The sequence below is a fragment of the Fusarium tjaetaba genome (genome assembly GCF_013396195.1).
Source record: "Fusarium tjaetaba strain NRRL 66243 chromosome Unknown NRRL66243_c0000438, whole genome shotgun sequence".
NCBI classification, from domain to species: domain Eukaryota; kingdom Fungi; phylum Ascomycota; class Sordariomycetes; order Hypocreales; family Nectriaceae; genus Fusarium; species Fusarium tjaetaba.
Window position 1 is genome coordinate 1 of NW_023501634.1, and position 12,271 is coordinate 12,271.

The 12,271-nt window shown below is 51.0% G+C and overlaps 6 protein-coding genes across 6 annotated transcripts; 1 reads left to right on the forward strand and 5 right to left on the reverse strand.

The window, feature by feature from the left end:
* On the forward strand, positions 1 to 1,522 carry FTJAE_13569 (uncharacterized protein; the record flags this gene model as incomplete). Its single annotated transcript, XM_037346725.1, has 1 exon — positions 62 to 1,522. A coding segment is annotated over one exon (1,461 nt), but the record flags the coding sequence as incomplete, so codon positions are not given.
* A 1,617-nt stretch (positions 1,523 to 3,139) lies between these two features.
* On the reverse strand, positions 3,140 to 4,854 carry FTJAE_13570 (riboflavin kinase; the record flags this gene model as incomplete). The annotated part of the gene is made up of 2 exons (XM_037346727.1): positions 3,140 to 3,250; positions 3,295 to 4,854. The coding sequence occupies 2 exons, from the start codon at positions 4,852 to 4,854 to the stop codon at positions 3,140 to 3,142; spliced, it is 1,671 nt and encodes a 556-aa protein (XP_037199401.1).
* A 281-nt stretch (positions 4,855 to 5,135) lies between these two features.
* FTJAE_13571 (xaa-Pro dipeptidase) lies at positions 5,136 to 6,744 on the reverse strand (the record flags this gene model as incomplete). The annotated part of the gene is made up of 5 exons (XM_037346728.1): positions 5,136 to 5,235; positions 5,307 to 5,413; positions 5,461 to 5,832; positions 5,881 to 6,520; positions 6,572 to 6,744. The coding sequence occupies 5 exons, from the start codon at positions 6,742 to 6,744 to the stop codon at positions 5,136 to 5,138; spliced, it is 1,392 nt and encodes a 463-aa protein (XP_037199402.1).
* Positions 6,745 to 7,214: 470 nt separating this feature from the next.
* Positions 7,215 to 8,440, reverse strand: FTJAE_13572 (uncharacterized protein; the record flags this gene model as incomplete). The annotated part of the gene is made up of 3 exons (XM_037346729.1): positions 7,215 to 7,435; positions 7,480 to 8,188; positions 8,237 to 8,440. 3 exons carry the CDS (start codon positions 8,438 to 8,440, stop codon positions 7,215 to 7,217), a joined length of 1,134 nt encoding a protein of 377 aa, XP_037199403.1.
* Positions 8,441 to 9,531: 1,091 nt separating this feature from the next.
* On the reverse strand, positions 9,532 to 10,528 carry FTJAE_13573 (thioredoxin reductase; the record flags this gene model as incomplete). The annotated part of the gene is made up of 2 exons (XM_037346730.1): positions 9,532 to 10,084; positions 10,128 to 10,528. The coding sequence occupies 2 exons, from the start codon at positions 10,526 to 10,528 to the stop codon at positions 9,532 to 9,534; spliced, it is 954 nt and encodes a 317-aa protein (XP_037199404.1).
* A 1,032-nt stretch (positions 10,529 to 11,560) lies between these two features.
* On the reverse strand, positions 11,561 to 12,256 carry FTJAE_13574 (uncharacterized protein; the record flags this gene model as incomplete). Its single annotated transcript, XM_037346731.1, has 1 exon — positions 11,561 to 12,256. One exon carries the CDS (start codon positions 12,254 to 12,256, stop codon positions 11,561 to 11,563), a length of 696 nt encoding a protein of 231 aa, XP_037199405.1.
* Between the last annotated feature and the right edge of the window lie 15 nt (positions 12,257 to 12,271).

The following is a 12,271-nucleotide window of genomic DNA, read 5'->3' on the forward strand; positions in this document are numbered from 1 at the left end:
AAGGTGTGAGGGTGGAGGTGGTGCGAAGGGGTTCTTGTCTGCTGCTTTTGATGCGGTGCAGGATCATCTTGAGAACAATAATGGCAGGGGAGGAGGTCAAGGTTTCGAACTTGACGGTCTGCTAGGTGTGATTAGCAACACTGTCAAAGATGCCGCTCGAAACCCCGAGGAAAAAGCACGAATGATCAGTCCCGAGATCAAAGAACAAGTCGGCGCCAAACTCCGCGAACAACACGCCCCGATCGCAGAGCAGTTCACGCGCATTGCTCTCGATCACATCAAGCGCTGGCTACGAGGAAACACGAGCACCAAGGATTTGGGCGATGGTGTCAAGGGCGAGATTGAAGATCAGGTCAAGGATCTCGTCAAGGGACTTGGAGGTTTGTTTGGGAACAAGAAGTCTAATGAAGGTTCGGCGAGAGGATTTGGTGATGGAGATCGTGATGGTGAACGCGCTGATGGCGAGAGCGGCGGGTTCTCAAAAGTCATAAGTGATAAGCTGAGCACAGGTATCGCAAGAGTCCACAGGGAAGTCCGTCTTGAATTCCGCAAGATTCTCGGCGGTATTGAAAAGCAGCTCTTCGAATTACTACCCGATCAATTCCAACGTCCTCTCGAGAAGATCCTCGGTGGAAATCCGTTTGATACGCAACTCGACCGCGACGCGGGACCAGGCCAAGCGGATAGAGGGTTTGGGGATGATATCAAGGCGAAGCTGGTGAACAAGATTAGAGCGCTGGTGAGGAAGGTACAGGAGACGTTAAGGGAGAGCATTCTGGGGGTTGTTAATGGTGGCCATAGGAAGTTTGAGAGGCAGAGCTGGGTGTTTGTGCAGAACATGGTGGAGATGAAGGTGCAGAAGTATCTACCCAAGGTAAAGATTTCGGTGCCGGATGATATTGGGAATGAGGGTGTCAGTGTTGGGGCGCCGGCGCAAGCGAATCTTGGTGGCTCGAATGCGCCTGTGCCGACTTCACAGGGAGGGCATTCTTCTTCAGGACAAGGAGGATATTCGTCGGGCCAGGGAGGATATGAACGGCCCTCGGAGCAGCATGGAGGACAGGGCTATCAACAGCCGTATAATCCTCCCTCGCAGTTTGGGGATAATCACCAGCAGAGTCACGATTACAGACCTCCCCAGGGACAAGACTACAGGCCTTCTCAAGGACAGGACTATAGGCCACAGCAGAGTCAAGACTACAGACCTCAAGGTCACGATGAGTACCGACCTCCAGGGCAACAAGGCGATTACCGACCACAGCACCAGTCCCAACAGGATTACAGACCTCAGCAACAGGACAACTACCGACCCCAGGACGAGTATAGACCTCAGCAACAGCAGTCGCATCAAGAGTACCGCCCCGATCAGTACCCTCCACCGCCACAGCATCAGTCAAGCCACTCTGGGGGATACCAGCAGAACGAGGGTTATCAGAATCAAGGTTACCAGCAAGATCAGGGCTACCAACAGAACCAAGGATACGGACAAGGCCAGGGTTATGGAAGCAACCCTCGCTATTGAGAGCATACGTCAAATCTGACAGCAGCAGCAACACCACATGAACATTTGCAGATAAGCGATGCATTGCAAACTTACAAAACGTCAGATACAAGAGCAGCACAGGGGTGCATCTACGCCGATGACTTGGGCGACGCTAGGTAGATTGATGATGAATGAAACGGCCATTTCCATGATCTGATCCCGTCCCCTGTTCTTTCAATTGACTTATCAATATGCCGAACATTCCGTCTCCTCTCCCGCTGACAGATAACGCTCTAGAACGCCTCTTTGATCCCGAGACCCTGGATTTGCCCCCACAGATCCTGAGTTCCCATGCCTTCCGCCATCTACACTAAACCATCATATCATGAAAAGCACCATGGCAGAAACCCCCCGGCAATCCCACCATGTGAGACTTTGTATCCTACGACGTGCAGAACATACACCCAGGACCCTGCATCACGAAAGATCTCTCAGCCACTGGACTTTTTTCATTTTGTGATATCACATGACATCCCGGTATGCTTGGCACGGTGGTCTGATTGTGTTTTGTTACGTAGGAGGAGCTGCGAGTGATATGATATGATGCTTCCACGTGCCTGGGCTTTCGTCACAACGGCATGATTCAGAAGGCCGAGGTAGTGCTGGGATTTGCTATTCGTTTTGGTTGATGATAGCTGCACACCCAGCGGTCGAAGTCCGAAATGTGCATGGTATTCTGCAACATGGGAAATGCGCGATGCCTTCAAGGGTCCTTGATTTCAGGGTCCTGGGAGTGTGACGATATCCTTGTATGCGGTTCTGTGGGGGTGTAAGGGAACCTTTGAAAGGGACATTTGGGGAGGGAAGAGAGAAGTTTAGCTGGAAAACTCACGATCTGATCATGATGGTGTTTTTGAAAGACATCCGCGGATGCCACGAGAGTTTGAAGAGGGAGACGTCATGGGATAATGTCATGGGAAGAAGGAAGCCGTGATGTTCCGTCATGATATGAGATTTAGGTGGGCGAGCGAAGGATCACGGGGATGTCTTGGCCGCTTGATGGGAGAGGCTCTGCGCTTCATCTTTAACTTGAGATAGTGGCGACAAGCTTGCCGTCTGGACAGGAAGCTTTACTCAGCTGCTCGGGATGATAGGGACGTGAGGTAAAGAGATGGCTCTTCAGCTGCTGGTAGTGACCGTTATCTGAGATGTACCTGATGCTTCTCTTGACCGAGTTCTTGCTCAGGTCATAAGTTGCTGGATATGAGCTTGTTAGTGTTATGTCGTTCCCGTATCGAAGTGTATCCTCAATGTATTGTGAGTTGTCTTCATTGCAAGTCCCCTGGAGGAGCTGCCTTATACTACACCATCTTCTTCGCGCGCGCCCGAGTTCTTCAAGGCAATCACCTTCTCATACCCAACACAACACCAGAAGCTTCGCCTTAGTATCAGAAAACGCTCTTTTATTACCATTACTTATATCCTCCTCCATCACTTCATCACCTCTCAACCCACAACCCCCCATTCCCATAAACCTGATCCCTCAAAACCCCAGCCTCACTCCTAACCCCAACCCAATGCCTCGGTATCCTATCCATCTCCCTCTGCACCGTCCCCGTCACATCCCCCAGCCGCTCCTTAAACCCCTTCTCGCTCTTAACCGCCCTGACCGCCGACACTGAAACCTCCGGTCCCCAGTTCTCCCGCCCCAGACTCGCTGTCGTGGTCATCACATCGCGCGTGTGCTCCTCCAGAAACGCTTCGTTGCTGAGATTTGGGGTGGACGGGTGTAAATGCCCCATTAGCATTACTTTCATGCGGAGGTCGAAGAAGAGCGTGTCGGAAAAGTCGTGTAGGATGTGGACTGTTACTTTGTTGCGGAGAACTACGCCGGGAGGGGCATTGCGCAGCGGTGCGATTGTGACGATTGCTTCGTGCCAGTCATCGTCGAAATCTTCGGTTTCTTTCGGTGGGAGGACGCGCGCCCACGCTGCAAAGACACCGCCCATTCGCATCTTGACCTCATCACCAACCTCACTCAAATTCGCCGTCGGTACACCCAGCTCCCTCGTAGATATCCCCGTCCCTCTAACAACCTTGCCCGCAAACTTGAAAGGAAACGGCGCCTCAGGTCCCTCGTCACTCCCAAGTATCGTCAACGGCTCCATCGCCTCTCCCGATATCAACGGATCATAGCGCCCCGCTTTACCATTCTTCCAGCTCTCGCTAACTGCATTTCCGATCCCACTACTTTGATACGCTTTTGTAGCGACTTTCTTGATAGTAGCGTTCGCAGGCGTGAGTCTCTTGGCGCCCTGCTCGATGACTACGCCTGCGACGCCGGTGTACTTCTTTGCTACCTGTGACCCAATCGTGGTAGCGACTTTGATGCCCATTTCCAAAGGCATGGTGCTTAGACTTGAACCGCGAACGGTGCTTACGTCTGTTGATGTGCTGGCGATGCGGAAGACGGGACTCCCGCAGAGGACTTTCTTCCCATCTGCGTTGGAGCACAGAACGAGGCGGAAGTAACCATCTGTTGCTGCGGCTGGTATACGAATGATGTGCGTTTCTCTCGGGACATGTTTCTTCATTCTTCCAGAGGCTTTCTTGACGAAACGCTTGAAATCGCGCTGTATACCACGTTCTTCTGCCTCAGCGATATGTTCCACGCCCGTTTTTGTCGCGGGCGTGACGTCGATCCAAGTTCCCGTCGTTCCCATCATTGCCTTAAGCGTCATTCCTACGTTTCCTGAGTACCCCTTCTGCTGTAACCACACAGTTCTCGTAGGCGGGAGAGGTTCATCTGAGAGGATTGTGATGGGCACTGAAGTCGCTGGACCTCTATACCAGATAAGAGCATGAGAATGCCGAATGATGCTGAAATGCTTGTTGGACTCTGCGGGGTGACTTATAAGCCCACCAGCGAAATACTGCGCTTCTCCAAGCGCAGCTTTCCATTTCGACGAATCCTTCGGTTTATCTTCTTGAGCGTCTAATCTCGCTGATAGAGCAGATGAGCTCTTGACTCGTCTAATCTCATTTGATGGCGCGGGACTCAATGGTGCTGGAGTGAGTGAAGTTGGACTTGGAATCTCATCAACCACAAAATCAACCTGATAATTCCCCCTCGGGTCCAGAAACCCCGACTGCTGCGGTGCATGAGCGCCAGTGAGGTTCGTCGCCGAGCGGACCGGGCGCAGAGGCCGTGAAGGCGGAGGCGGTGCTAAACCGGCGCCGAACTCGGGACGGTAGGCACTGTATTCCGGGGGCGGGGACGGAGTTGGTGGTGCGACGGGGGCAGGTCGCGTGTAGTAATTAGGGTCAGACCATTTCTCTGCATCTGGAGTTGGAGGGAAATACGGATTCATCTTGCTTGCACGTGAAGATGAAGAGATATTGAATGAATTCAGGGAGAGGGAGAGAGAGGTATGTAAAAGATGAGAGCATACGTGTTGGGTGGCCAAGAAATTGCACCGTGTAAATGGTCAGGGGTTTAGATTGCACACAGTATTCAGACAAAGAGTGTTTCTACAAGTGTTTCGACATCAAAAAACCAGGATAAAAGATTAAAATCGCGGGGATGATATTTATAGAATATTTATTGATCTCTCAAATAAGCTTATTATTGTGTTGGGGCTCGCTTCCCTTTTTAACTTCCAGAAACCAGGGCCTCCATCTCATCAGCTTCCCTTGGCACATCAGTCAGGTTCTCAGAGCCAGTCTTGGTGATGAGGATGTTATCCTCGATGCTGTCAAATACCGGTTAGCAAATTGCCTCGATAGCGCGACGGTGGCCACCAGAGCCCATTCATCAACTTACCGCACTCCACCGACATCCCAGTACTTGTCCAGAACGTCCTTGTTGATGAATTTGCTGTGCACGGGGTCCTCGAGGTAAGGATCGATGATGAACTTGCAGAAGTAAATCTAAAAAACGTCAGCACCCTGTGAGATATGCTGTGAATATCACTTACACCAGGCTCGACAGTGACAACGCTGCCGCTGGGGAGAGTGCCCCGCACGCGTAGGTAGCGGAACAGCTTATCCTTGTCGCCAAAGTTGGGGTTGCCGCCGGTATCGTGGGTGTCCATGCCAAGGTAGTGACCCAGACCGTGAGGGAGGAAAGCAGCGCTCGTGCGAGCCTTGAGGATCTCATCCTTGTCGCCCTTGAGGATGCCAGCTTCGAGGAGGCCGTCGATGGCGATCTTGTGGGCGAGCAGATGAACATCGTCCCACACAACACCCTCCTTGAGAACTGCAATGCACTCCTTTTGCATCTTGAGGACGGTCTCGTAGATGAAGCGAGACTCCTTGGTGAACTTGCCCGAGAGGGGGAACGTTCGTGTCTAAACGGTCAGCTCAATCCAACCCAGGATCTTATGCAAGCTACTCACAATATCAGCAGCGTAGTTGTTCCACTCGCCGCCAGCATCCATCAACAGGTTGAGCTTGCCCTCCAGAGGCGCATTATTTGGGACGTAATGCAGCGTAGCGGCCGCTCTTCCAGCAGCAGCAATAGGATCATACGACATCTTCTTAATACCATAAGAATAACATCTCTCCTTGAACGCCGCCTCAAACTCCTGCTCATTCTTGGCAGTCTTGGCCCTCGCAAACACAGCGCGATGCCCAATACCAGAGATGTAGTTCGCCTTTCGAAGCATAGCAACCTCGAACTCGTCCTTGACCACTCGCGAGGTCTCGATAGCGGTCTTTAGAACATTAAAGTTCTTGTTGTCGAAGCCGATGAAGGAGACGTGGTCGGAGACTTGGTTCGCGATGGCAAAGGCTGAGGACTTGGGGTTCTCGGATCCGAGGTGTGCGAGGGTAGCGTTGAGTTCGGTGGTGAGCTTTACTTCGTCGACGTCGTATTGCGCGAGGGCCTCGTCGATGCTGACGGGGAGACCGGACCAGATGACATCGTCGGGGTTGATGGGAGGGATGAAGAGTGTGGACTTCGCGGATTGGATGTCGTAGACGAAAGCGCAGTCGGGGAGGTTGCACCCGGTGAGGTAGTAGAAGTATCGGCGCTGACTGCAAGATCAAAATATTAGCTGGTGTTTGGAGATAAGGTGGGATACGCACCGGAAGGGCTCGGGCTCGTCGCTATCTTCCATCATTCGAGTAACTTGACTCTCGAGGTACAGAATACCATTGGCATCAGGAACATCCTTTCGGATGAGGTCCACGACACGTTTGGCATGGTCTTTGCCTGGGTATTTGCCCTTGAGGACAGCCTCGTAGTCTTCAGCGACCATGGTGATAGCTCTAGCGGGGGGTATTTGCGATGGGAAACGCGGTCGCGTGGATGATATCGTATTCAGACGTCGCACTTTCGTATACAGGCTTCGTCGCGCTGATCTTGAAGTTTTTGTAGAGAGTATACGTGTTGTTGCTTGAAAAGAACAAAGATGGAGGGGAGATTTGAACAACCCCGCTATGGACCTTGGATTCTTGGTCATGACGGAGGTGCAGGTCACAGATTAGGAAGCTCCAGTGGCTGCATTCACTAATCGGCTGCCCGTTACAGGGTCTTGGGTGTGGAGTTACGGCTGACAACGGCTTCTGCAGGTAAAGAGAACTTGATAATCAACTGATGGGAATTAAGATGGGAATTTGACGGATGAATTGATGGTCCGTTTAGATAATTAACGAAATGTATTAGCTGCAAGCTAGACTATGTACGATTGATACTGAAAGAATAATACGCGAAAGAAGGTGGAAGGCATCAAGCCAGTTCTGAGAGAAACTCGAGAATAGAATCGTAAGTGACAGTGTGCGAATACCCAAAGTTCAGTCCGTGACCTGCACCTGGGACAACAGTTGTGTTGAAGCGAGAAGCTTGTGTAAAGAACTGTCTCGATATGTCAAGTAACGAGGGCAACTTCTCGTCTACACTGATGGTAGAATAGCAGTTATCGCCGCAGAAAGGAACATCGCGTGCTGCACCTGTTAGCATTGTTTCATTCCATAAGTGGTGAGGGTCAACTTACAGCCAGTCACAATCTGGACAGGGCCAGTGTATGTGTTATTCTTCCCAGCTGGTGCTCCCAAAGTAAGAAGCTCACCAGGCGAAACAGGCTGGCCCTTCTCATACGCCACCTCCAGAATCTTGGGGTCAAAGTCGCCCTCGGCAAAGAAGTTAATCTGAATGCCCACTGTAGACGACACACCGACGTACCCAGCGGGATACTTATCAGCCAGAGGCGTAGCAGTGATAGGAACAAAGTTGCTTCCAACTGCGAATAGCCCCAAGTAAGCAGTAGCCTGCGAAAAGCCCGTCAAGACAATAGCATCAGTGAGTTCCGGACTCTCATTCGCAAGCGCATATGTAATAACCGAGCCAAACGAGTGGCCCAGGTGAGCAACCTTCGAGTACTTGCATCCTACCCCAAGAGATCCTTCGCGGGCTTTAGTAGTAAGGGCCTTGAGAGCTGCAATCTCGAGATAGACTTGGATCTCGTTCAATGGATCGCCCTTGGAGGAAGCACCGACTCCAAGACGGTCCCAGGTCAGAGTCGAGTAGCCGTGCTCGTCGACTGCGCGCGCGACATAGCTGTAGTTGTAGTTGTTGTATGGAAAGTCCCAGTAACTTCTATCAAAGCCAATGCCGTGCGTCATGATCTGAAGTTCCTTTCCAGGACCGGCATCGGGTTCGCAGTACGTAGCGGCGAGTTCATAATCACCCGAGACAGTTTTAAACTAACATCATAAGCTTGTATTAACCCATTGAGTGAGCAATTGACTTACACCCTTTTGCACCTGCTCAGGATATGGAGGCGCACCCTGTCGTGCAAGATTGACAGCAAGACTCGTAACGTCAATGCCCGTCAACGGCGCCTCAATGGTGAAAACAGCATTTTGGGATGTAAGTGACACAGGAACTGTGATGTTTGTGCACTTTCGCGCTGAGGCGGCGGTGATGAGGGTGAAGAGGGCCAGAGACTTGATCATGATGACGACTGTCTAAGAAGGTAACTGAGACTAATACTTTGAGTCAAGATAGAGAGACAATCTCAAGCGATGATCTATGCATATTTATATAAGAAAGGATAGAATATGCATGTCTTAATTACAAATTTCTCCTTCGTCCGCTGACCGAGCTTAGCTGCATATTAATTTATGTTTCTTGCTGCATGAGATCCTTGTAGATATCATCTTGCATCTCACTCCGGAGGTCCGACCATGATCGGCCAGCAGTGCAACCTAATACCTCCTGAACAAACTTCACTTACTTGGCCTTTAGAGTTTAGGTTCGGCACAGAAGAGTAGCAGAATGTATGTTTTGTTATCATGCCACTGTAGCACGGCACTCGAGGGCACTAGCGGAGAATTTAATTCTAAACCCACGGACGCTATGCAACGGGTCGTCTATTGAGATCTTCACTCGGTACAAACGAACCTATCCGCTGTATCCATCTTGGCAAAAAACATGTACCCCGAAAGCCCAATCGGTGCGAGTTAGTCATGTGCGGTGTGAGAGTGAGTAATCATCGCTTCCCCTTGCAGAGCCTCTTGACGTGATAGATCAAGTGAGATTGTTAAACCCCGACATGTCATTGTCATCGGGGACCATCGATTGCATCATGATGCAACCCTTCTAGCAAACTCAATTGACCCTCAGACTTTTCACTTGTCAAAGTTACTGCATGTAATGACAAATACCTTACCAAGAGCAGAGTGAGTCTGAGAGGTGAAGTCATCTGCCGAGGGCTCCATCCCTTGCATTGTGATAGTCAGAGTCTCAACTGAGACAAACACACCGACCGGTACGGGGACTTTTTGTTCTAGCGGCGAATAGAAGAGCATAATATAACGGGTTCAAGCGCGTTTTTTTCTTGTTTTATGACGGGACAGGGTCTGAGTCGAGAACATGTATGTCTCGAGTGTTGTCTCGTACAATGACCCAAACGAGAGGCAAGCTGAGATGCAGCCAATAAGCAGAGCAAACATGCTGCATTAGCACCAGATCCAAGAGTGCAACGTCAAGGTACAGTAAGCAGATTGACAAATAACAAGCATGGATCTATTTGCAATTCTTCTTCTCACAGCTCATCCTTCGCATCTAGTTCATGCTGTAATTGCATCGCCATCCCAACAGCTGCAAAACCACCCATATGCATCGCCTGCAAAGCACTCCTCATGACCGTCGCGGCATCACCAAAGGCAAAACAACCTTGCACGCTAGTCTCGTTCATCGGCGCATTAACCTTGATCTCACCCGTTGCCGTCTTCTCCAGTCCCATCTGTTCCGCAAACGGTGCTGCTTGTGCAACGTTAGGATGGCTTACCACGAAGCCTTCCGTCTTGGAGGAGCCGTCCTCGAAAGTGATTTTCACAGCGGGGCCGCCGTTGATGAGGGCGAAGGATTTGATCTTTTGGGTGTCGTAGTGCACTTTGCTGCTGTGCACTTTTGTCTTTATGGTTGAGGGGAGAGAGGTGTCGGCGTTGGTGTAGATTGTTACGGACTGGGAGAGACGTTTGGCCATGGGAGTTACGTGTGCGAGCATGTCGGCGCTGGCCAGCATGCCGCCTGCAAAGACGCCTACACTCTCTGCTCCTCGCTCTTCAAAGCCATGGCAGTAAAGACAGTGAAAACTTCAAAGTTAGCAAGGTTCGTCCCCCCTCCAAGCTCACTTACATTCCCTTTCCCCAGCACTCAGTATAGCCCTCAGGCTGCTCCTCCACAAGATCCTTCACACCAGTACCTAAGCCGAGTTTCTTTCCTTGATACATATTTCCATCTTGATCAACTGCTTCAAACACACCGGCGTCTGTTTTGCGAACGGTTGTGATGGTCGTGGACTTGAACTCAATGCTTTCATACCGCTTTTCAAGATCTTCACGGGCTTTGCGGCGGAAAACAGATGGTTCAACGTGGTCGAAGCCGAGAACGTTGTGCATGTGTTTCGTAGGCGCGTTGCGATATACGCCTGAGTCGAGGATGAGCGCTGTGTAGACTTGGCGGGCGAGGGCGGATGCCATGGCGAGACCGCCTGGACCGCCGCCGATGATGAGGACGTCGTAGAGTTTAGATGACATTTCGATTTTACGAGAAGTGAGAGAGGTAAGTTGTGTTTGTTATGGGATATGATATGGTTGCTCTTTGGCTTATATGCATTCTACGGAGAGATCTTGAATATCTCCGGTCGGAGACTTTGATGATGGGGCGGATGCACCAAGAGATTGGACAAAAAGGTGCCGCTGACTTGGGGCACGAAATATCTCCATCTGGATTGAGGCGATGGACCCTGATGAGTATTTCCCTGGGCTTAATGTCGTTGGTCGTGTCGCCAATGGATGACGCCTCAGAGTTTGAGGGCGAAGAGTTATTGTCAACGTCAGCTTGGGCATATGTAGCTACGATAAGACACCAGCCATCGATCCCTTCGAAACTTTTGCTCTTTTAGGACTTATTGATGGACAGTTGGACTAGATCAGGAAGGTCGTTGTTGGTGATGAGCTCGCATGTATATGCCGGTTTGCTGGGTACGGATGGGCGGCAGGCGTTGAACCAACAACCACAATGCGATAAACACATTCACAACCACAACTCCATGTTCTTTCTATGATGTTCAACTATATGACCGGGGCTTGGCTGGACAAACAAGGCCTGGCAGCATGCTCAGGGACGAAGTTAGGCAGAGACCAGTAAGTGAGATCCCACACGGCGAACAACTTCTCAGTCGTGTCTTAAAAATAATACCGTATCATCAATCATCAGTCACCACACAGAGGCACATGTATTGATCAAAAGCTGAGGAGATAGTACAAGCCCAGACCAAGTCTGAACCATCAATTGCGCTATATAAATAACAATATCCAAGTCCCGTAGGACCAATCCGAAACAAAAACAGCACTCGCTTCGACTATGCAAGCATGTCGCTACCCGTAAGTAACTTCATCGCGATGCTCAAGCAATTCCTGCGAGCACCAGCGCCTCACGCCCAGTTCAAGAAAACATCCCAAGCAATGCCAGGTTTAATGAGGACCAGTCCGACGATGAGGCTCTCCCATCGCTATCTTGACTCAGAACCACAAAACTGCAGTTTGCGTATTCCAAGTTCGGACTTGCTACGAGTCGTCACCTAGCACCACCCACGTCTCCGAACCAGGCGTAGCTGCACTATCTAGAAATTCCCGCTGAGAGGGTAAATCATCGAGTTCACTGTCCGAAACACAATCATAATCTGAGATCAAATCAGGCGGTTGCGACGTATCTACGTCGAAAGAGGGGTTTGAACCATCGAGTTCGTATATCACCCGCAGAGGAGCGAAGCTGCGTGATGATGGTGTGCTAGAAGGGGCTGTGTTGTCGTCGCAGGAGGTGAGGATTTGAGCGAGGGCTTGGGAGCCGCCGAGGTCTGTGAAGGAGAGATCGAGATGGAGCGGCTGGTTGAAGCTGAAGCTCTGAGCGCGCTTCTTGCGGGATTGGGATTGCTTGGCTGGGCGGATGGAGTAGACGGGTTCTTCGTGCTTGATGCTGTCAAGGCTGAACCCAGAGCCCCTAACCTGCTCGTCGTCGTACAGCAGGCCCATGCGATACAGCTCAGCAACTTCATCGTCCTCCGTCATGGGCATCTTTCGGTCAAGGTACACATTCCCCCTCGCAGTCGAAGCATCGCGAAATGCCTCCTCCCTCTCAAGCGTAGGCCTCCTCACAAGTCGAAAGCGGTCAACAGGTAGAGAGATCCGACTGTTCGCTAGATCTCTCCCCTCGACCTCATCGGAAGAACCACCCAGACTGGAGTGGTCATGTTTCCGGGCCATGCGGTTCCGATGGAC